General features: G+C 40.3%; 2 protein-coding genes across 3 annotated transcripts; one reads left to right on the top strand and one right to left on the bottom strand.

Annotated features, from left to right (window-relative positions):
- Positions 1–572: 572 nt before the first annotated feature.
- On the bottom strand, positions 573–9900 carry ube2g1a (ubiquitin-conjugating enzyme E2G 1a). The gene is made up of 6 exons (XM_080781257.1): positions 9736–9900; positions 4982–5084; positions 4722–4819; positions 3405–3583; positions 2901–3020; positions 573–2158 (listed from the first exon to the last, which is right to left on the bottom strand). The coding sequence occupies exons 1-5, from the start codon at positions 9779–9781 to the stop codon at positions 2934–2936; spliced, it is 513 nt and encodes a 170-aa protein (XP_080637383.1). The 5' UTR covers positions 9782–9900; the 3' UTR covers positions 573–2158; positions 2901–2933.
- An 847-nt stretch (positions 9901–10747) lies between these two features.
- Positions 10748–20342, top strand: spns3 (SPNS lysolipid transporter 3, sphingosine-1-phosphate (putative)). Of its 2 annotated transcripts, none has more exons than XM_080780752.1 (14): positions 10748–10884; positions 13193–13438; positions 13587–13652; positions 14086–14222; positions 14699–14850; positions 14956–15022; positions 15155–15297; positions 15399–15551; positions 15655–15844; positions 15960–16025; positions 16112–16210; positions 16444–16615; positions 19447–19508; positions 20190–20342. In XM_080780752.1, exons 2-14 carry the CDS (start codon positions 13213–13215, stop codon positions 20205–20207), a joined length of 1551 nt encoding a protein of 516 aa, XP_080636878.1. In that variant the 5' UTR covers positions 10748–10884; positions 13193–13212; the 3' UTR covers positions 20208–20342. The 2 variants fall into 2 exon arrangements, with proteins under 2 accessions (XP_080636878.1, XP_080636879.1); XM_080780753.1 differs by having other exon boundaries at positions 10765–10888.
- Positions 20343–20940: the final 598 nt, after the last annotated feature.

The raw sequence follows: 20940 nt of genomic DNA on the forward strand, positions 1-20940 counted from the left end.
CACACGTAACACACCAAACCTCTTTGCTGAAAATAGCCGATAGATCTGAAGATCTGCTATTTATTTACAGGCCATTTCAAATGGCCATAACATATGAACATTGCCATTTGAGATTTTGCACTTGATTTGAAGGCGACAGAGGCCTGAAAATCTACTATTAAAAAATACAAGGTGGTGCAGTGCATGTTCTGAAATGTGGGAGTCAACACGTTTCATGACCATTTGATGTACAAATGTATTTGTCGATTGATTCATAATTCTATTATCATGCTGCCGTCAAACTCTGTCAATAATTCCAGTATTTAAGATGCTGGAGGACACAGGCTTGAAAGATGCATAGGCATAGCCCCTTCTAAACCTAATATGTTGAGACTTTCAGTGAACCATTCCAAAATAAATCTGTATATTTTATTAATCGGTCATGTAAACTCTGACAATATTTTGGCGTTTATACCATCTAGGACTGTAAAATGCTATATTATTATAGCTTTTTCTCTGAATTATTCTTGCTTATTGTGTTTCAGTCATCAATTCCTGTATCATCCAAAATACCGGTCAATGAAATGCACAAGACATATTGAAAAAGTCATATTTTAGAAGAGATCACTACAGGTTTCATAACATGAAAAATATACATCAGTATTTTGTCTTTGTACATTAGGCAAAAACTGTAATAGTCCAAAATAGACAAAAAATGAAAAGAAAATAATTGAGGATCAGGAGAGAAAGGGAGGAAAAAGAACATGGGCATACATACTGTATACACAAACACTCTTAACATTCGCAAACCAAATCCAAACATTCAGGGGAGAAAAGTAAACTAAGGTTAAAGCATGCACAACAATTCCTACCTAGGGCAACACAAAAAGGTAAGGATGCACAAGGTCAAGATTTTGGTCAATATCCCATAACTTCCATGGGCGAATCGACACAGATATCGTAGTCTTTCACCAGTGGCATTCGTCTAGTATATACTATGACAAATGTTCAGTACCAATCCTTATTTATTATTCTTATGTGTTAAGTGTCTGCATTCACTGAAGAGATGCAGTTTAGTCCGTGTAGTCAGCCCATCGGGCATAACTGTACATCCCAATTCCCAAAACAGATTATTGCGCAATAATTGGCCAAAACCGAAATATCATGCATCCCTTATAAAGGAAAAACAGATGATGCTAAAATAGAACATTGGAGAAATAGACCCCAAATCAACCAAACTTTTATCACAATATAAATGAAATTAAGACATGTACACTTCACACAAGGGGGAGTTATTGCTACACCAAAATATTACCAATATTCTAATTAAACATCATCCTCATGAACTGGACTGTTAAATAAATTCACACACACAATGTTCAAGGTGTTAAACAATTTCTCCAACTTTTCCGATATTTGTTTTTTTACTCTTGTTAAATGCAGGGTGGAGTTGCCAAGCATTTTTCAGGAGGCACTTTTGAAAAAAGACGTGGAAAAACTTTCAAGCATGCATGAGCAATGATGGGCAAGTTCCCTTTCCAAAGGCAACTGAAGAGTTAAGACCCATAATGAAGAAACATCCATGTACCCATAACCAATGTGAAGTGCTGAGACTGTGAGAACTCATAACAGACATGCTTTGTGTATTCCAATATACCTACCAGCATTCCACCAACTACCTTTCCACATTAATGTCATTCACAACTTCCTAGAACCAGTCCTGCTCTATAGAAGTGAGATTCTTCAACAGTTTCAGATTCTTCCCTGCCTTCCTGTTAAAACAATCTAAACAGAATTAATAAACACTAGAGATGATAATGGGCAAATTTGACTAAAACCTATCAAACATTACCTAAACAAGCGCTACTCATTTGGTCTAAGTGTGTTGCTGGATGGAAAGTGAGTCTATATATTATCCGGTTGTCTGTGCTATATACAGATCTTTACAATATTTTCCTGAATGTTGAAGCAGTTCATAGACTTCCAAAATCATTTTACCATCTTTTGTTGTTATTGAGTTGGCACTTGCTTGGCGAGTTTCTGTCAGTCAATGTAGCCACTGTTATGTTCTATTGCAGCCTATTGTAGCCAACCTGTTCCTACCCAAGTCAGGGGAAGGCCTGGCCAAAGAGTGGAAGAGTGCAGCAAAACAGTGCCATGTTGATTTTCAATTGAAGACCTGGTGAAGACAAAAAATACAATTTCAATGTCTATGAAAAGTAGTGAACCACATACATACATCTTGATTTTGTTGTTTTCTTCTCAATTATAACAGTCAACTTGCAATTCAGAATAAGTTGCTAACCCGAGGTGGCCATAGCTGGTGTAGAATAGAGGCTGTCTGACTCAGACCCTTGAGCAAGACACTTTATCCCCAACAGCTCCCCACAGGATCAATAAAAGCTATGTTTTCCTTCTTAATAAAAGTGTACACAAAAAGCCATCTTATATTGTATCACAGCTTTGGGCTTTTAAGGCACTGAGCCATGGCCTCTTGTAAACCTATTTTATAGTACAGGATACGTGTTAGCTATAGTAAAGTTAAATCTCTATATGCCAATAGTATTAACTGTTTGTTCAGTAACAGGGTCTCTCCATCTCTCTTTAGTAAACATAATACATTTTCAAAACAGGATAACAACTTTATCCAATCAGGAGAGGGAACCCCCAAAGATCAGATATTAGCTTTAATTGTCGTTCTAATTCCAATTGTCTTATCATTTTGATTTAATTCACTTCATCCTCAGTATGAGTGTTCAAATTGGTATCCCGAGTCCCAATGTACCCCTGCTTCTGAACAAACTCTATAGCATTAGCATAGCTATAGTGGACAAATAATGTACACCATTTCTTCTTTAACATTTCAGTTCTGAAACCAAAGACTGGGTTAACAAAGTCAAAGCCAGTCCATAAACACATACCCTGAAAACGTGAAGCTAGAACTTTGCTAAATATCACTCAAAAGCAGTCTCTTGGCTCTTCCGTACACAACGGGCAACTTTCCTCTTGAATTCTCCATGTCTGTCCTCCCTCCACTCTTTCTGCAGAAGGAAATTTGAGAAAGAGAGGTTGTGGGCGTGATATGAAAGGTGGATAATGGATGTGTGTGTGTGTGTGTGTGTGTGTGTGTGTGTGTGTGTGTGTGTGTGTGTGTGTGTGTGTGTGTGCGCTATTACTTCATTCGTTAATTTGTAGGTCAAGCTTTTTTGTGTAAATTATTGATGTGTGCTAGAATTTAAGTGTGTTGTTTTTCCCCTTGTGGTTCAATACACACAATTTACAAGAAATGAGAAAAGGTGAGTGAGGGCTATGGCAGTCTTGGCTATTCCATCCAAAATGTAGGTTTAAAATGAAAAGCAATCAGGCATTATTCCCATTGGTAGCCTTTGCTTTATTTTTCTCTGCAAAAGGAGCTGTGTACTTACTGCAGCATCCACGTTTGCTGGCGAGTCCCCATTTGGGTCTGCAAGCATAGAGATAACACTAATCATAATGGTTTCCACTGTATGGATGGGCAGCCAGCGTTCCTCTGGTTTCTCATAGCCGTACTTATCCTCCCCAGGCTCGTGCAAAATAGAAATACATACATCTCCATTCTTGTCAACTGGAAGAAAAAATATATAATTAATTTTTTTAATCATGAAGCAGGATATGGTGTTCGAAAAAACCTCTTCCGTCAGTACTGGATAATTTAATTATAAAACTTGTCTGAATATACACTAAGTATGCAACTGTGGTCTATCCACTTGCCATTGATGTGATATTGTTGGAACATTTCGAATTTATTAAACAGTGAAAGTCAAATCAATTACAAATTCCTTGCTCAATATTGGGCATGCTGCTGGAACTAGTTTAAAGATAAACAGAATTTAAATTAAAAACAAAATGTTTTGAAGGGTTTTTTTGACTTGCCATAAAACAATCTTGATATTCACAATTTGTAATTGCACAAATTAATCCCCCAATTTAGCCATTATGCCAAGCACCCTTGAACAGTGTACTTCACTAAATATTGTCCCCATTGCAGCTAACCCCCACTGTTGGTCTTAGCGAGGGTGTAGAATAGATAGCCTACTAGTTATACTAGTACTCATAAAACACCTTTTTTCACCTGGCAGTGAGGAGTTTCACTCTGAGGTTGTAACTTAACATACGCATAGGTAGACTATGCTATCCAACCCCGTTGACCTCCCTGTTGAATAGGCACACCGGTATAAGGCAAACAAGTTAAAATTATGACGATGATCAATGGATTCCAGAAAGTCTAAATAAAAACCATGCTAAACTATGATTTACACTAGTAACTGCATAATAAATACTAGACTGGTGCCCGGCTGTAGAGCACCGAGTCAAGAACGATAAACGATAAACACGTGGAGAGTGGAGACCAGTCAAGTACTCCAGTATTGTATTTGGGTAGTCGCTCCTGTAGTGCCCAGGTATTATTTTCGCTGATGCAAGTTGTCCCTGTTGAGCACCGGCAAGCCCTTCTTTTTTTTGTTTTTATCATCCAGTCTAAACCTCGCCTAGACCGGATCTCACATGGGCGATTTAGGAACACAGACCACCACGCTGGTGGAAAGTCTGCTGATGCGAGGCTAACCTTCTACTACAGGCTGAAGCACACTGGACTTCTCTTTACCAAATAGAAAACGATGTTCTTCCCCATATCCTATAGACTGGTTACAGGACTTGCAACAAACGAAAATGTATTTCATTCAGTGTACTATTCTTGAACATACCATTGGGGTGCCATATATCTGTGATAAATTTCATTTTAGGTGGCCTGAGAGGGTAGTCTTTGGGAAAAGTCAGATGTGCTTTAAACACACCACCTTCACTGTGAATGGGGAAAAAGCAAAGGGTTAAATTCAAGCAGCAGATGAGATGCAATTAGATGAAGGAAAAAAAAAAATATATATATATATATATATATATATATAGATAGATAACTGTCTCAAAGCAAATTAGTTTCCCCTTTTGGAGAAAATTGTAGACTTACAACAGTGTGTCTGGAGGGCCAATGATTAAAACTTCCCATCTGTAGAGGTCATTATCATCTATCAAGCCTGCTGAGAATCCCTCCACAGGGTTCTTGTTCAGCTCTGCAGAGAGAGAAAAGTTTTACTCAAGGGTATTTTCAAATGCCCATGTTAAGTCATATCCAGTTATAAATGATCTGCTTGTAAGTGTATTAAGGGCTATTAGATTTTAAGCTATCCATTGTCATTGTCCCTTTTATGAAGGAGGTGAACGGTCCGAAAAAGGAAAGAAATGCAGTATAAGTAAGTATAGATAGGTCCCCACCCAGATAACAGACTTTTAATACCTGAAATGGAAAAAAGACCATTACTTCAAAAGTAATCAAAACACTATACTATAAAAAATGGTCAAATATTGGGAGAGACAATTTGATAAGGTTTGGCTGCCCCTTGTCCATTACTTGAGTAGAAACAATTAATAGACAGTCACAGGATACCACTGATATGGTTGGCTGTACGCCATTTTCTTTTCCATGAGCTTTCTATCATATTACTATTTTATTCTATAGTATGCGGTGTCACTGAGCAGAGGGATTTCTCTCTTTTTTGTCTTTGTATTTTTTCTTAAATTTTTTGTTTTCTATAAAAGATAAATGCATTTCATATCATAATGTTTGTGTAACAATATATAATCTGTTCAATAAAAAACAATTTTGGCCAAATTGTCAATATAAGAAAGAGCCAATCTACAAGCTCACAACGCCGCACCAGGTGCTGTGAGCTTGTAAATCAGCCATTTTCACAACATTTATCTGTGGAACCGAGTCAAACAAAATTGAATGCCTCAACTCCTACATTCCAAGTGCTTGTCAGGACAGGGGTCCCCTGTTCAATTATGATTATTTTGGGCAATATAGAGCACCGAGATTTTTGACGTCAACATCGGTAGAGGGCGCAAATCCACGGGTTCATGTACTTTTTATTTGCATTGTAATCCCCATAGGGGGATTTTACAGATCGCCTCATATAATAACTGTGTTTTCAAAATAAACATGTCATCCCGGCCGTTTCACTCATATGGATATGAAGAATCAACTGACTGAGAGAAAACGATATTGTTACGGATTCTGAATTAGTTAAATTTTCGCTAGAAAATGGCAGTCAATCATATATGAATAACTGACTGTCGCAAACGATACAGCGACACCTCCCTGACAATAACGCAGAGATAGCTTGTTTATTTTTGGACCACAATGCTTACCGGTATATGAAACGATTTTAAGATAAACCCATGTTATTCTCCCATAGAGAAATGACTGCCGTGAACCAGGCAGAACCAGGAGATGAGCGAGTGACGTCAGGACTTCGGCGCTCTATAGTTGGGCTCGCCCCGCTAGTGGTCCGTTTGCAATTAATCCAATGTTAATAGGCAGTATATTTTACATTGGATTCATTGCAAACAGACCACTAGGGGGCCCATACCTAAAACCATGCCAAAAATCTAAAACTTGTCACAATTCTAACACATTTTGCCCCAGCTATCTTGAAACATGCCAAATGTGATGTTTTTGTATCCCGCAACGTGATGTTTTCCTTTTTTTATCCAGTAGGATGTGTTGTTACATGTGTCCAACTGTCCACGGCTTTCTACGTACATGCGAATGTGTAGTGGAACTATTCCATTGCATCAAACTGTAGACAGCAATTTGCATCAGCACCATGCACGTGACTAATTATCTACACAAATTGGATTGGATAAGGCTTAATGTTATTAGGTTATGACTACCACAGTGTCATATTCAACAATTAATTAATGGTGGCATGGCTGTTGGGGATGCCTAATCAAGGCTCTGAGTCACAGCCTTCATCCTATCTTCTCCCTTTCCTAGGATTTCTCTAACATTTCACTCTGCGGTTATTGATTGGATTTAACATTAATACGATTTACTTTTGTGAGCATGACCTTTGGGAAAGTAGATCTTGACTTGTACTTGCCCGACGGGCCTTGTTTTTATACTTGGCTGACTTATGGCCTATTCATACACCAGTTTTAGGTAATATGGTGGCAACTAAAATTGTTATTAGTAAAACAGATAGATGTGTTTGGGTGACCACCACGGCGTGACGTCATGCAGTTTTCGGTGGTCACCTTATCACCTAAAACTAACTAGAACTGTACTCTGTCGAGTGCCTACTTGCTTGTTGCACACAAGTAGGCCATAAATGACCTACTAGTGCACAAGCAGAGCACGCAAGTACTGTCGACCGCTACAAACTGTCTGCTCAGGAATATGCTGATGATTTGTCCTGGCTCTCTAGAATACAGCTCTACGACTTACTTGAAAAGTATTTACCTGTCTGACACTATTTTGAGGACCCAATGCCAGGGTGTAATTGGTTTTCGATGGTGACGTAATGACGATATGTTTTAGTGTCGGGAGGATTAAAGGTAATGCCCATGGCCTTTGTAGACATGTATGTAATCTGACACCGCTGCCATATCAAGCACAAGTAGTCATTACGTCATACGCTGGCACGGCGCATACACATCAAACGATGACATACGCATCGAAGCACTGGACGAAAACTATTACTTGTGCGCTCTGCTTGCGCAAGTAATAAACCTTTAAAGAAACGCATTGTATAACTGGATGTTGATGGTGACGTAATTACGATACTTTTCAATATTGGTTGGGTAACAGGTAACGTATGTATACATGACATGTATGTAAGGTGAAAGTACTATACTGTGGTCGGCTGGCGTATGTATGTACGGTATGCGTGGTAGGTATATATACTGGATGTTGATGGTGACGTAATTAAGATACGTGTCAATGTCGGGTTATAACTGGCTGTCGATGGTGACATATTATGATACGTTTCAATGTTGGGTGGAAAAAAATTATACATGTATGTAATCTGAAACCTTAATTACGTCACCATCAAAAGGCAGGTATAACTCGATTCGCCGACATTGAAACATATCTTAATACGTCACCATCAACATCCAGTATATATATATACACCTACCACGCATACCATACGTACATGTCCAGCCGACCACAATACTTGTGCGCTCTGCTTGCGCAAGTATTATAAATATATAACTTAATATAGATAGCAGATACAGATTAGGCCTACATTTTAAAAGCAAGGTGTAGTAGATCATGGGGTCTAACTGACTCAGAGTCCACTAGAAGCTGCATGTTTGAATGATGTTCCAACATGCCTAGGACAGAGAATAGACGCCTTGCTTACGCCTGCATTGAACGAAACTATGAGCGTGAGCTGAAATGGACCCACACTCTGGCTCAGTCAGAGTGAGCCGGCTAGAGCAGAGCTCTGTGGTCAGCGAGGTAGGAAGGGGTAGCTATGACACCTACTGTAAGGGGTGAGTAGGCACTAGGGTCTAGTACACACACAGTATACTATACACATTGTCTACACTGAGAAAGTTCATAGATCTCCTGCTAAATGTCGTGTAGTGTACCCATGGGGAGGGGCCAGAGGGACCCACATTCACTATGATAAGGTTGCTAAAAACACTACCAGGGTTTGAAGGTGAAATCCAACGAATAGTGGATTGAGGCAGTGCAGCACAAATTAACATTCGCAGAAACTAATATTGTAGGGTCTCACTCTCAGCATGATTAGGCAAGTCCGATGTAAGACTTATTTTACCCCTTTTCCTCCCCAATTTAGTCGTTATGCCAATTGATTCCTCTCCGCACACATTTGTGTGTTGTCACTGCTGTTGTATCCTACTGACTCACCTACCAGTGAGGATCCACCATCAGCTTCATCCTACTCCTCCTGCTGACAGGTACCATCCCAGCCCATAGAAGTATGTGGCTGTGATTATCATCGCCTTCCCATCTCCTCACTTACTTGGCAGGGCTTTTCTTACCCCTCCCCTACTGTGCGAGGTTTTTCCTTTTTTGAGTTGGGCATTGTTTATAATCTACTAGAGTCTGGAAAAGCATTCCAGCAGCCAGCTCGTAGCAGTTTTAGTTTTAGACCATGGCTGGTTAGCCCGATTACCCGTTGATTCCTGTGAAATTCCAGGAAAATCCTGCCTAGGGAACCAAATTGCTCAGGGCTGGCACTGGGTCAGTGTTGCTGATGAGGATGGTGCTCTTACTGCTGCTCATGTGTTTTTCAGAACTGTTTTTTGTGTTTAACTTATTGAGAACTACGGTATGTGCAGCTGACACTATCTAAGAAACAGCCAATGGGACAGGCAGTGTGATCTTGATAACGTTAGCCATGTAGCTTGACAACAACGGTGAGTCACTTGGCTAGGCTACATGATTAGTTGGTTTAACAACGAAGCAGTCCAGTTTACCTTTTAGCAGAGGAGCCAGAGGACATACATTTCTATCTAACTGTCTGGTGTCATTTAACTCGCCAGGTGTACATAAACAGCCCAGGTTAGCTGATATCTCTGACAGCGGTTCGGTGTGCAGACACTGTGTAGTGCAGCATTAACAAACAACTTATCTCTCTACACACAGACACAGCAAACGGGTCTAAGTTACAGTGTATATGACAACAAGACGTAAAGTTGATTTACAATTATAATCCGTTTACAATACTTGCAATGTCATTGCAAGTATTGTAAACGTGACACAGTAGGACCTTCTGGTTCACAGAAATAGTTTTTGCGCCAGCCAGCGGCATCACTTGAATCAAAGCTAACGTTAGCATCACGCTAGCTGGTTAGCTTGGCTATCTGTTAGCCGATATGCATTTGTCAATAACGGTTTTATATTACCTGCCAGCTGTCTTCTTAGTAACAACACCGACTGGGGCTCCGTCATGTTTCAGCGACCTTAAACACAGATATGTTCAATGTGAATATTTCGACACGGCAGCGTTAACTTAACGTTCAATAAACAGTCTCTCTTCAGTTTATGTTTAGCAACAAGCTCGTCATCCTTCTTCTACATGATGTGAATTTCACTACAGTTCTAAGTATATAGCGTATAGCGCCCTCTACTGTGCCGGGTGTACAGTTTGCGAATGCGTGCATCATCAAGACTGTCATGAATGATGACCAGTGGCACCATTCTAGTGTTTGTAATTTAATCCTCAATATATAATAGACTTATATGTACCGGTATGTCAATAGTCATATATTGTCATAAACTGTGAAATGATTAAGATATATCATATACCGGTATTTATTTGGTTAATTTTGTTCTGTTTTCTGAGAAACTTGAAAAACTTTATTAGGACGGTGACGATTTTCATTTTGAAATCCCTTATCCATTACTGAATGTTGGTGGCTTGGTGTATGAATACTGAATGTATGATCCAACATGGTCAGCGTCCCAAGTTGACAGACACATTAATGATCTTAATTTGATGTGTAATTTCAGACACATGCCAACATTTATTTTCACACCCAAGAAGTATGAGTGAGAATATTGACATAATTTGATATAGCACCTATTATTCTTTGCATTTACTGCAAAGCGATGACAAGTTATAGGCCTACTGTAGGTTATCTTAGGGAAGTGGTCATTTCAAAGACAATAAAAAATAAGTTATTGTACATATTTACTAGCAGAACTGCAGAACTATTACACACCAATAAGTATACTGTAGAAACAGTATTGATTAAGGGCATACGCTAGTGGCCAGGGACATTGCACAAAGAGTTAAAAGAAGAAGAAGACAGACGAAGTGTACAACATTACATCACATGGGTGATCTGTGTGAAAGCGCATGACCAGACCAGAAGGGGGCTGGTCCCTTTGCTAACCTAATATGACACAGAGCATATTAGAGTCCCAGGGAGATAGATCTCTGTTGGACCTCTTCAAGCCTGGTATATACAGTGTGAGTTACCTTAATCACTGAGAACTATACTAATATGGGATGTGGTGAATAGGACATCACGTCAAGACTTCATTAACTTGTAGGTAAGGCTGGTTTTGACTTAAGTTTTATTTTGAGACAATACATATGTTATTAGATGTATAGTGTTGATATTGAAACACTGCCAGAACCACAGAATATGATAGACAGTTTCAAACTCAATGTGTTTGTAAGACTCTACAGAGCCTGCTATATGGATTTTAGCAGCCAACAATTGAGTTATAGTACTATAGACCATTTGCTTGCAAAGAAATTGAAAGTGAAACTAATAGCTGCATTTCAATTGCATTGGCAACAGGCAATGCAATGGACTCTCCAAACTGGGCTGAATTATGCATTGACTACACACCATAAGAAGACATTCCAGAAACCATTCAGTATACACAGAGCAAGGGGCTGTGTTTAAAATGAGGTATTCATTTGCTAAACTTTGTTGTGAAAAAACATTTAGATTTTTCATACGGTTGAAGGATTCAAATGTCTTGTGTATACTGTAATAAAAAAAATAGTTACTTTTGTTTTGGCTCCTTGGGACATATGCAGCAGCATAGCAACATGATAACAAAACAATGATAGGAAAACAAAGAAAAGCAGACCTCTATAATAGTATACAGCATACACTCACTGTAGTTTCATGAAATTCACCCATTCAATCCCAGGATATTTTGTTCACAGATAGGACTGTTAGTCTGTTAATAATACCCAGGCTGCCACACATCACTGTGGGCAGCTGGGACTGTAGCCAAGTATGTAGGCCTACAGCATCTTACTGTAGACTGATTATACTGTGTAGCATAGAGCTTTTTCTTTCTTTCTCATTGATATTACTTGTGTACATCCAGTAAATACTCCTTTTATATGACGTCACAGTAGGCCTAGAACAGGATTCATCATTATTATTATGTATGTATGAATACAGTATGTATTTACTGCATGTATGTCCCCTCGAAAGAAGATCACAGCCTATGAAAGCCTGAAAAATGCCTGTGGAATAACACGCACACAAGAAACCAGCCATTGCAGCTTTGCAACGCTTTGTGCAGGTTTTTCCCCTCACAAATTGCACACATAGTAACTTATAGATAACAATATTAGAGAGTGAGGCAGGTCAGTAAGGCCACACCATGATCTCGATCAGCGACGCTCGCTCACACACACACACACACACACACACACACACACACTCGACATCCTCCACTTATTTTCCTTGAATTTTGTCACCCGTCTGTATATTCATGTATTTATTTGTTATTAATTAGTTTGTTTGTTTATTGTCTGGGCAGTGTTTGCTGTATTTAGATTTAGATAGATGTACTCTAGCATTGTAACAAGACAAGTAATTGAGAGCAGAGAGATGGAAGGCTATATGCAGCACTGATCTCCAGCTGGAAAAACAGAGATGTAGCAATTATGTGGTCAACGCACTCTCCGGGTTAACTACTGGGGTGACCTGTAGCTTGTCCTTTTTCACTGTGGCTCAAAACCTTCACCACAACACATCTTTAAATACAAACCCTGAGTGATATCGTTTGGGTGTCAAAACATCCCATGGTCAAGTTGCAAAACAGCCAACAATGTTTCAACTTGAGTGCTGTATACTATATACATGATTATTGAGTTCAAAGTGACAGGTCTAGCTGTCCACAACTGTCCGCGACTGTGTGTGTGTGTGTGTGTGTGTGTGTGTGTGTGTGTGTGTGTGTGTGTGTGTGTGTGTGTGTGTGTGTGTGTGTGTGTGTGTGTGTGCGTGCGTGCGTGTGCGCGTGCGTGCATGTACTTCCCCAGAATCCCCACTCTATGGTATTCTTAAATAACTCAATCAAAATGTCATGTTTAGGCCTGGGCTGTGGCTCAGCGGTCCAGGCACTTTGGCCGGTAGTCAGAGTCTGGCAGTGTGCCACGGGTTCGACTCCCGATCCCGACAGCCTTTACTGCATGTCACTCCCCCATTTCCTGTCAGCCTACTGTCTGTCCCTCTATAAAAAAATATTAAATAAAGGCGAAATCCGCAATAAAAACATAAAAAATAAATAAAAAAGTCATGTTAGGAGGTTAGGGTTAGACTTGTTTACAACACACAGGTCACAATCAAATCCCAGCTCTGAGGTTAGACAAATGATAGCCTACATCTAAAGTAATATATAATATTATATACCGTATATAGCATATATTTAGGAGCGGCCATAGTTTAGTGGGTAGAAATCAGATGGTCACCAGTTCACCCCACAATCCATCACCTGAGCAGCCATTAGCTAGCTTGGTGTAGATTAAACTGAAATTCAGACAGAATTAATAAAGGTCTACCTTCTATGCATAACCAACCACTGTTCAACATATTCTACTTGCAGGTGAATAAAAGCCTGGTACAATGGAGTCGAATGGACCAGTGATGCTGCAGCAGGATGGAGGGACAGCCCATCTGAGTAACAGTCACAGCCCTACTCCACGCTATGGTTCCATTGTTAATAGCCATTCCTCACTTCTACCAGCCACAGAGGTGAAACCAGTCGTATCACCTGTGCGCTCGTATATAGCAGTGGCTGTGCTCTGTTATGTCAACTTGCTCAACTACATGGATCGATACACAATAGCAGGTTGAATGATCCCCTCTTCTTTACAGTCATCCACAGTGTTCTGTATGCATAATAACCTCTTGTTTGATGGTGATTTATACTTGTAAGTTATTGCGCACCAGCGTCGCTCAGACTTAACATGATGTTTTGAATCTTTATTTTCATGAAGGAGTCCTTCTCAACATACAGAAATTCTTTGATATAAATGACAGCACATCTGGACTTCTACAGACAGGTATAACAATGCAGTCAAATGCAAAACTACATTCTCAAGCACTTTTTTACTGTTTCCACTAGTGCATTGCTTGAATGATAATAGAATGTAAAAGTTACATTTGTATGGCAATGGTTATGGTTTATCGGTCCAACACCTACAAGCCATCTTAGAGGCTAATAGTATTTGAATGTCAAATAAATTCTATGACCTTCTGTTATTTAAATGATTTATTTGTATTGAAACTTTACCTCTACTCTTGCTAAGCCAAAATGTGAAGTTAGGTGGTATGTCTTCTGATACATACTGTAGGCCGATACATTTAATCATTGTTAGTTTGGAGTGTGTGCTTGGTTGCAATCAATCTGTGGCAACATGTTGCAAGTGAATGATGTCAAATTATGAGATAGACATATCTCAGAGATAGTTTGCATAAATATTAACATACTTACAGTTTTCATCTGCAGTTTCATTTTTTTGGCTCCTCTGTTTGGCTACCTTGGGGACCGCTACAACCGGAAGGTTATCATGATTGTTGGCCTGAGTGTGTGGCTTGTGACTACCTTGAGCAGCTCCTTTGTCAGCGAGTCGGTAATTGAAACCTCAAGAATTTAGTGCGTACACATGTACTGTTCAAGAACAGAAGCACCTTTCATCTGCCATTTGTTTGATCTTTCCATTTAAATGACATTCTAATCTAGGGTAACACTGCTTCTGCTTAGAATTATGTTATGCTTTCAGCCCAAACCGCACCAATGCAACTAGTCACAACTCCTTGCAACAAAACAGTTTTAAGGTCAAATGTAGTATACATACAGGTTCAAAACGGAAGGATGGAATACATTTAAATATACAGTACCTAGAGATGGTGTGTAGTGTACTAGTACAACCTTTCTGATTTCTACCTAGTAGTGCTCATTATTTTCACACTAATCAGTCTGTTCTTGGCATAACCATTGATGATTTAAAAATAATCAAATTAATTTAAGTCCTTTTTGTATATATCGTATATATGTTTTTGCAATGGGTCAGTTGGTGCCATCCTTTAACTTCCATGTTCTTTTCAGTATTTCTGGTTCTTGGTGTTGATGAGAGCTCTGGTCGGGACAGGAGAAGCCAGCTACTCCACTATTGCTCCCACCATCATTGGAGACCTCTTCACTGGAGGTCAGAGGACCATCATGATCGCTGCCTTCTACATCTTCATTCCTGTCGGCAGGTTAGACACCTTCAGATATGGCCAGTATAATTTGTATTAATTAATCCCTTTGGAGTGTTTAGGACTTGGAAGGGGTTATACAACTGTGCGTTTTGTTTTTCTTAGTGGTCTTGGATATATAACGGGATCATCCATAGCCACTCTCACAGGGGACTGGCGTTGGGCTCTTAGGGTAAACAGATTCATAACATCATATTAAATAATAGTAGACTGTTTCAGATCTTAAAATAATAATACATAAATCTGCTTCTATATAAACTGGTTGGGCACTCACAATATGTGATACAATTATTTGTGTCATAAGGTCAATCCCATTTTAGGTGTAGTGGGTGTTGTCCTGCTCATCTTCTTATGCCCCAACCCACCAAGAGGGGCAGCAGAAACCAATGGAGAGGGAATCATAGGACAGAGCTCATACCTAGAAGACATCAAATACCTTCTGAAGAAGTAAGCAGTTCACTACTGCTTTCACTAAATTAAATTGACACTGATTTGCCTTCACATCCTCCTATTTACTGTACGTATTAATTGTCCCTCTGATGCTCCAGTAAGAGTTTTGTGTGGTCGACGATGGGAGTGACAGCCATGGCCTTCTTTACCGGAGCCCTAGCTTTCTGGACGCCCACCTTCCTGTCCAGAGCTCAGGTCACACAGGGAATCCGACCGCCCTGCACCCAGGAGCCCTGCGACAACTCAGACAGGTACGAGCAGGGCGTTCCTTGATCCACCTCTCCCATCTTTACATCAATTAGTTCAAATGTGAGGGATTTTAATGGAACAATCCACTTCATCTCCCCCGAACAGTTACATCTTTGGTGGCGTCACAGTGGTGTCAGGCATTTTAGGTGTGTGTCTTGGAACCACATTTTCCAGGTGCCTGAGGGACAAAGTGCCCAATGTTGATCCAATCATCTGTGCTGTGGGCATGCTGGGATCAGCCCCTTGTTTCTTTTTTGCCATCTTCTTGGCATCAATCAACATCCCTGGCACTTATGTAAGGAATTCACCCTTTTTCCATTTGCAGTATTCTATTAACAGCCATTGAGGGTAACATTTAGTATTGGAGGAAATAAGATAGATTAATGTCATAATCACATCTGTTTTTATAGGTGTTCATTTTCATTGGAGAGACACTGCTATCATTGAACTGGCCCATACTGGCCGATATATTGCTGGTGAGTTTTGCATTGATGGCTAGAATCAGAAGTCTGCTTGAATATATAGAGTGACTGTATCATTATGTAATGCCTGTGTTCTTCAGTATGTTGTTGTGCCAACCAGAAGGGCCACAGCCGAGGCGCTTCAGATTATGGTGTTGCATCTCTTGGGTGATGCAGGGAGTCCCTACCTAATAGGAATGGTGAGAAATCATCAATATTCTTTGGTCAGCTTAAAAAATGATTCAAATTCCTTCTTTAGCTTACATGCATATTAGTCTGACCCCTTTATGTTGTGTTCCGTAATTCAACAGAATTCTAACAGTAACAGTGGATATGTTGCGACAATGTACTGTCTCTTTGGTAAACCAAGTGTTGCTGTATCTACAATATATATCACTGACCGCTACCTCTTTGGTTTCACGCTGTTCTCTAGATATCTGACGCTATAGGTATGTACAACCCTGAAACGTATGAGTGGAAGTTCCGCAGTCTACAGTACAGCTTCCTTCTCTGTCCCTTTGTGGGAGTCCTGGGCGGTTTGTTCTTCCTCATGACTGCCCTCTACATTACCCAAGACAGGAAAGCAGCTGATTCATTGGCCAAAGGTAATTGGACAATGTTTCCAGTCTTCCCAAGACAGAATATTGTTGCGACCGTACAGTAGGTCGTATTTACTATGAAAACCTGCATTTCCCGTTCGTTTATTGCGTCACCCATGCCACGCCTCCATATATGGTCACACCTCATGACATCACGCTTCCATATATGGTCACGCCTCGTGACATCATGCACCCATATATGGTCACGCCCTGTGACATGATGGAGACCCTTAGATCTCCATATATGGTTGTCAGTCCAACCACTGTGGTTGCCGCGACACGACTCAGACTTGCAAATGAACCAAGCTGGTACAACACATGGATCTCCATATGTGGAGCTGACTACCTGGATCTCCATATATAAAGACACTGACCTCATTTCACTTCAGTTAAGTTTATTAACGCCCTTCAGTAAGACGCCCTCAGGTTGTCTTACTGGTTAAATTGCTATGGCTTAAATTGCATAGTTCTTTCCAAAACAACTGCTTTTGTTTTTTGGGCAATGTAGAAACAATTCTAAGAATGCATAATGTTGTGTGAGTGTGTGAATGTTTGTGTGCATGGCAGCTTGTGTATGTTCAGTATGAGAGACTGGCATGGGACTGAGAGTCTGCAATTGTGTTGTGTTAGCGCAAATGACGCAGTCATTGCTTGGAGGCCACAAATCGTGATACTTTCTCAAGGACAACCCCTGACAATGCCCTCTTTGTGCCCTTCCTCTCTGCTAAGCCACTGCAACTCACTTCCTATACTGCTCCCTTTCGCACAGAAGACAACAAATTCCACTTCCAGTGAATCAGAGGCAAAGAGGCCACACATGATAGAGAACGAGAAATTAGTTTTCCTAGTTGGCATTTGAGGTAGCCATATTCTCACCATGCTGTTGGGGTTGTCACTGTGTCTATCAGTTTGCCAGCTACACAAACATGGCTGTAACAGGGCTCGGTAGGCCTGCACTGGACAGACGTAACCCAGCAAGGATTATGGATCAAACTTCTCTTTTATTTCCAGACTCTCAAATTAAGCTGCTTGCTATGCATGCCACAGTATATTTAATCACAAAGTAGATATTACGATTAGGAAATTCAGTTATTTATGGAAAGTCCCAAACATCATGTTCTTTCAGCATAATTCTGGTATCCAAGGAAAGTCCCGAACAAACCTAATGCTCTTTCAGAGTAATTCTAGTTTCAGGTCATTGAAGAGAGAGGCAAGATGGTTCATGTTGTTATGACAGAGACTCTCTCCCCTCAGTGGGTGAGGGAATGGTCAATTTATCCTTTGTGCATTGATTAGGATTACGTCAATGCCCAACAATGTGCTGTCACACTCAGCCCAGTCTGGTGCTTTTACATTAATAATACACTTTATTTATATAGCACCTTTCATACATAAAATGCAACCCAAAGTGCTTCACATAAAACAAATAACAAGCAGCGGAATGCCGAAAAACTAAAAAGCAGGTCAATACAAGACAAAATATATACAAATTAGCAAATAAAAATAGCAATACAAAAAGAAAAAATGGTAAGGAAATGTGTATCAGAACGTTGAATATGAACACAAGATAAATCTAAACAAGTTGAAAAAAATTAGTTTTCAACTCGTTCTTAAAAACAGCAAGGGAGGTCGCCCTTTTAAGGTGCAGTGGTAGTGTGTTCCACAACTTGGGGCCATAGACCCAGAAAGCGGCCTCACCGGTGTTCTTATGTTGAGCTTTGGGTAATTTTAATAGAAGAGTGGATGAAGACCCGAGTGTTCTAGTGTGAACATTAAAAAAGTATGGAATCCTTAATATACGAAGATGTCAGGTTATTAAGTGCTTTATAAACAAATAAAAGTGCTTTCAAATCTATTCTAAACGATACTGGTAACCAATGTACTATGTAGTGTTGACAGGACTGGACTAATGTGATCTCTTCTTCATTGTATATATTGTATAGACTACTGTACAGCCTCTACTCTACTCTGCTAGTTAGTTTGACTAAGGCCAGGCACCACTAAGCTCTACTCTACTCTGCTAGTTAGTTTGACTAAGGCCAGGCACCACTAAGCTCTACTCTACTGTGCTAGTTAGTTTGACTAAGGCCTGCAGGCACCACATAAGCTCTACTCTACTCTGCTAGTTAGTTTGACTAAGGCCAGGCACCACTAAGCTCTACTCTACTCTGCTAGTTAGTTTGACTAAGGCCAGGCACCACTAAGCTCTACTCTACTCTGCTAGTTAGTTTGACTAAGGCCAGGCACCACTAAGCTCTACTCTACTCTGCTAGTTAGTTTGACTAAGGCCAGGCAACACTAAGCTCTACTCTACTCTGCTAGTTAGTTTGACTAAGGCCAGGCACCACTAAGCTCTACTCTACTCTGCTAGTTAGTTTGACTAAGGCCAGGCAACACTAAGCTCTACTCTACTCTGCTAGTTAGTTTGACTAAGGCCAGGCACCAGTGCAGTGAGTGCACCACTAAGCTTGATTCTCAAATGGTCTGCTGAGGCACACTGGACTGTACCAGGAGTGCCTTGGGATATCGTGACAGGCACACGGTAATATTATTGCAATGAATACAACTACCGGTATGCAAAAAGACAACTTGTGAATTATTTTTTAATTTACTGTATCAGTAGCCTACTTTGTGCTCACTCATTTCCCAATACAGATATTATACCCTAAAATCTTCACTATGAATACAGACGTGCCTTGAGATTTAGATGACCAGTGATGAGGTCGAGTCTTTGTGGTCCGCCTAGGTCTCTGATCTTGTACCCTCTATAACAACTTTGTTTCCTAGTTGGTTTATTTGGTGCTGAGTCAGCTCATGTGTTTATTTTCATGTTCCAGGACATCCTCCACCACAGAGGATTGAGTCTAGGGTTGAGTCCACCATGGAGTCCAATACTGGGGTAAAGCTTGAATGTCTTAATAATAATATACACTAGAATATTTGCACGCACGCAGGGCTTTCACTGTGGCTGCCACAGTAAAGCCCTGTCATCCCAGGTAATCAGATACAAATGGGTGCTGATAACTTAATTTTCTTTCTTTTGAGTTGAGCAATGACCATGCAAGTTCCCTTTTTGTCTTGTTACTGTCATTGTAACCATTTCACAACAGGAAAACAGGTGCTTTCAAATGAAGCAACTCAGTGCAAAGTGCACAGCAATGTAACTCTGTTGAAATGGTATCCTCCCATTGGGTGGTGCTGTTTGTCTTCACTGGATACTGAAATATTAACAATCTAGTTTTCGTTAACACAGGGCTTCTTGATCTTGTAACATTTCTAATCCAATTTGGTGACATTTCGAAGATCTGTACGTCTGTCTTGCCCATTTTGAGGCTTTACTACTTTACTTTATGTACTGTACATACTGCACAATGAGCAGTATAAATTGTGCCAGTGATAATTTGCAGAGCTAATTGGCCTCTCTACAGGGGTTCTTAACAAAAAAGGTGTCAGTCATTAATAGTTTCATTCTTTATACTGTCCTGGTTAAAAAAAAAAGTCATAATAATAATCTGCTTGTCTGTCTGTCTGTCTGTCTGTCTGTCTGTCTGTCTGTCTGTCTGTCTGTCTGTCTGTCTAGGAAGCAGTGGTAACCTAATGAATTATTGTTACCGGAACATCGTTGGTTCACATCCTGAGGTTGACTATGGCGCTCCCCTATTGTTGAGGTGCAGCAGAACATGTGTGTGTATGTGTGTGTGTGTGTGTGTGTGTGTGTGTGTGTGTGTGTGTGTGTATGCGACTGCATGCCTGCGTGCGTGCGCATGAACTTGTGTGTACAATACATTGGGGTGTGTGTGTGTGTGTGTGTGTGTGTGTGTGTGTGTGTGTGTGTGTGTGTGTGTGTGTGTTTTTACTCATGTGCGTGTGCTGGTGTGTACAATACATGGGTGTCTCTCAATGCATTGTTATGAAAATGGAATTCAATCATTTTTAGCAAGGAACATTCCATCCCCAAAACAGATTTCACATTCTCCAAATGTACAAAAGGGGCACATTCATAACATTGACCTGCCTCTTGTGATGTTATTGCTGACACCTGCTCATGCACAAGCAACCGATTTGACTTGCAGATATACCCATATGGCCCAAAATCAATCTAGGCAGGAATTATGCTGAATTTGCCATGGCAGCTACGTTGGGCATCATCGGACTGACCTTTCCCTCAATGAATGTCCCAGACAACATGCAGCTGCTGCCTGCTAATGAGGACCAGAGTGAGCCTGGGGCCGGAAACATGTACTGTATTCACCTGATGTAGTTCAAATAGGAGATTCAGCATCCTCCATATTACGTTTTCTTTGAGACTTCCAAATCTCTCCCCCACTATC

This window comes from Protomyctophum bolini (genome assembly GCF_963924005.1).
Source record: "Protomyctophum bolini genome assembly, chromosome: 13".
NCBI classification, from domain to species: domain Eukaryota; kingdom Metazoa; phylum Chordata; class Actinopteri; order Myctophiformes; family Myctophidae; genus Protomyctophum; species Protomyctophum bolini.

Excerpts from the sequence above, each read along its gene's own strand:
- ube2g1a (XM_080781257.1), bottom strand. The coding sequence starts at position 9,781 with ATGACGGAGCCCCAGTCGGTGTTGTTACTAAGAAGACAGCTGGCAG. Across the intron at positions 4,820-4,981 it reads GGCCCTCCAGACACACTGTT|TGAAGGTGGTGTGTTTAAAG; the intron begins GTAAGTCTACAA and ends CCCCATTCACAG. Across the intron at positions 3,021-3,404 it reads CAGCAAACGTGGATGCTGCA|AAAGAGTGGAGGGAGGACAG; the intron begins GTAAGTACACAG and ends TTCCTTCTGCAG.
- spns3 (XM_080780752.1), top strand. The coding sequence starts at position 13,213 with ATGGAGTCGAATGGACCAGTGATGCTGCAGCAGGATGGAGGGACAGCC. Across the intron at positions 13,653-14,085 it reads ATCTGGACTTCTACAGACAG|TTTTCATCTGCAGTTTCATT; the intron begins GTATAACAATGC and ends ACATACTTACAG. Across the intron at positions 14,851-14,955 it reads ATCTTCATTCCTGTCGGCAG|TGGTCTTGGATATATAACGG; the intron begins GTTAGACACCTT and ends TGTTTTTCTTAG.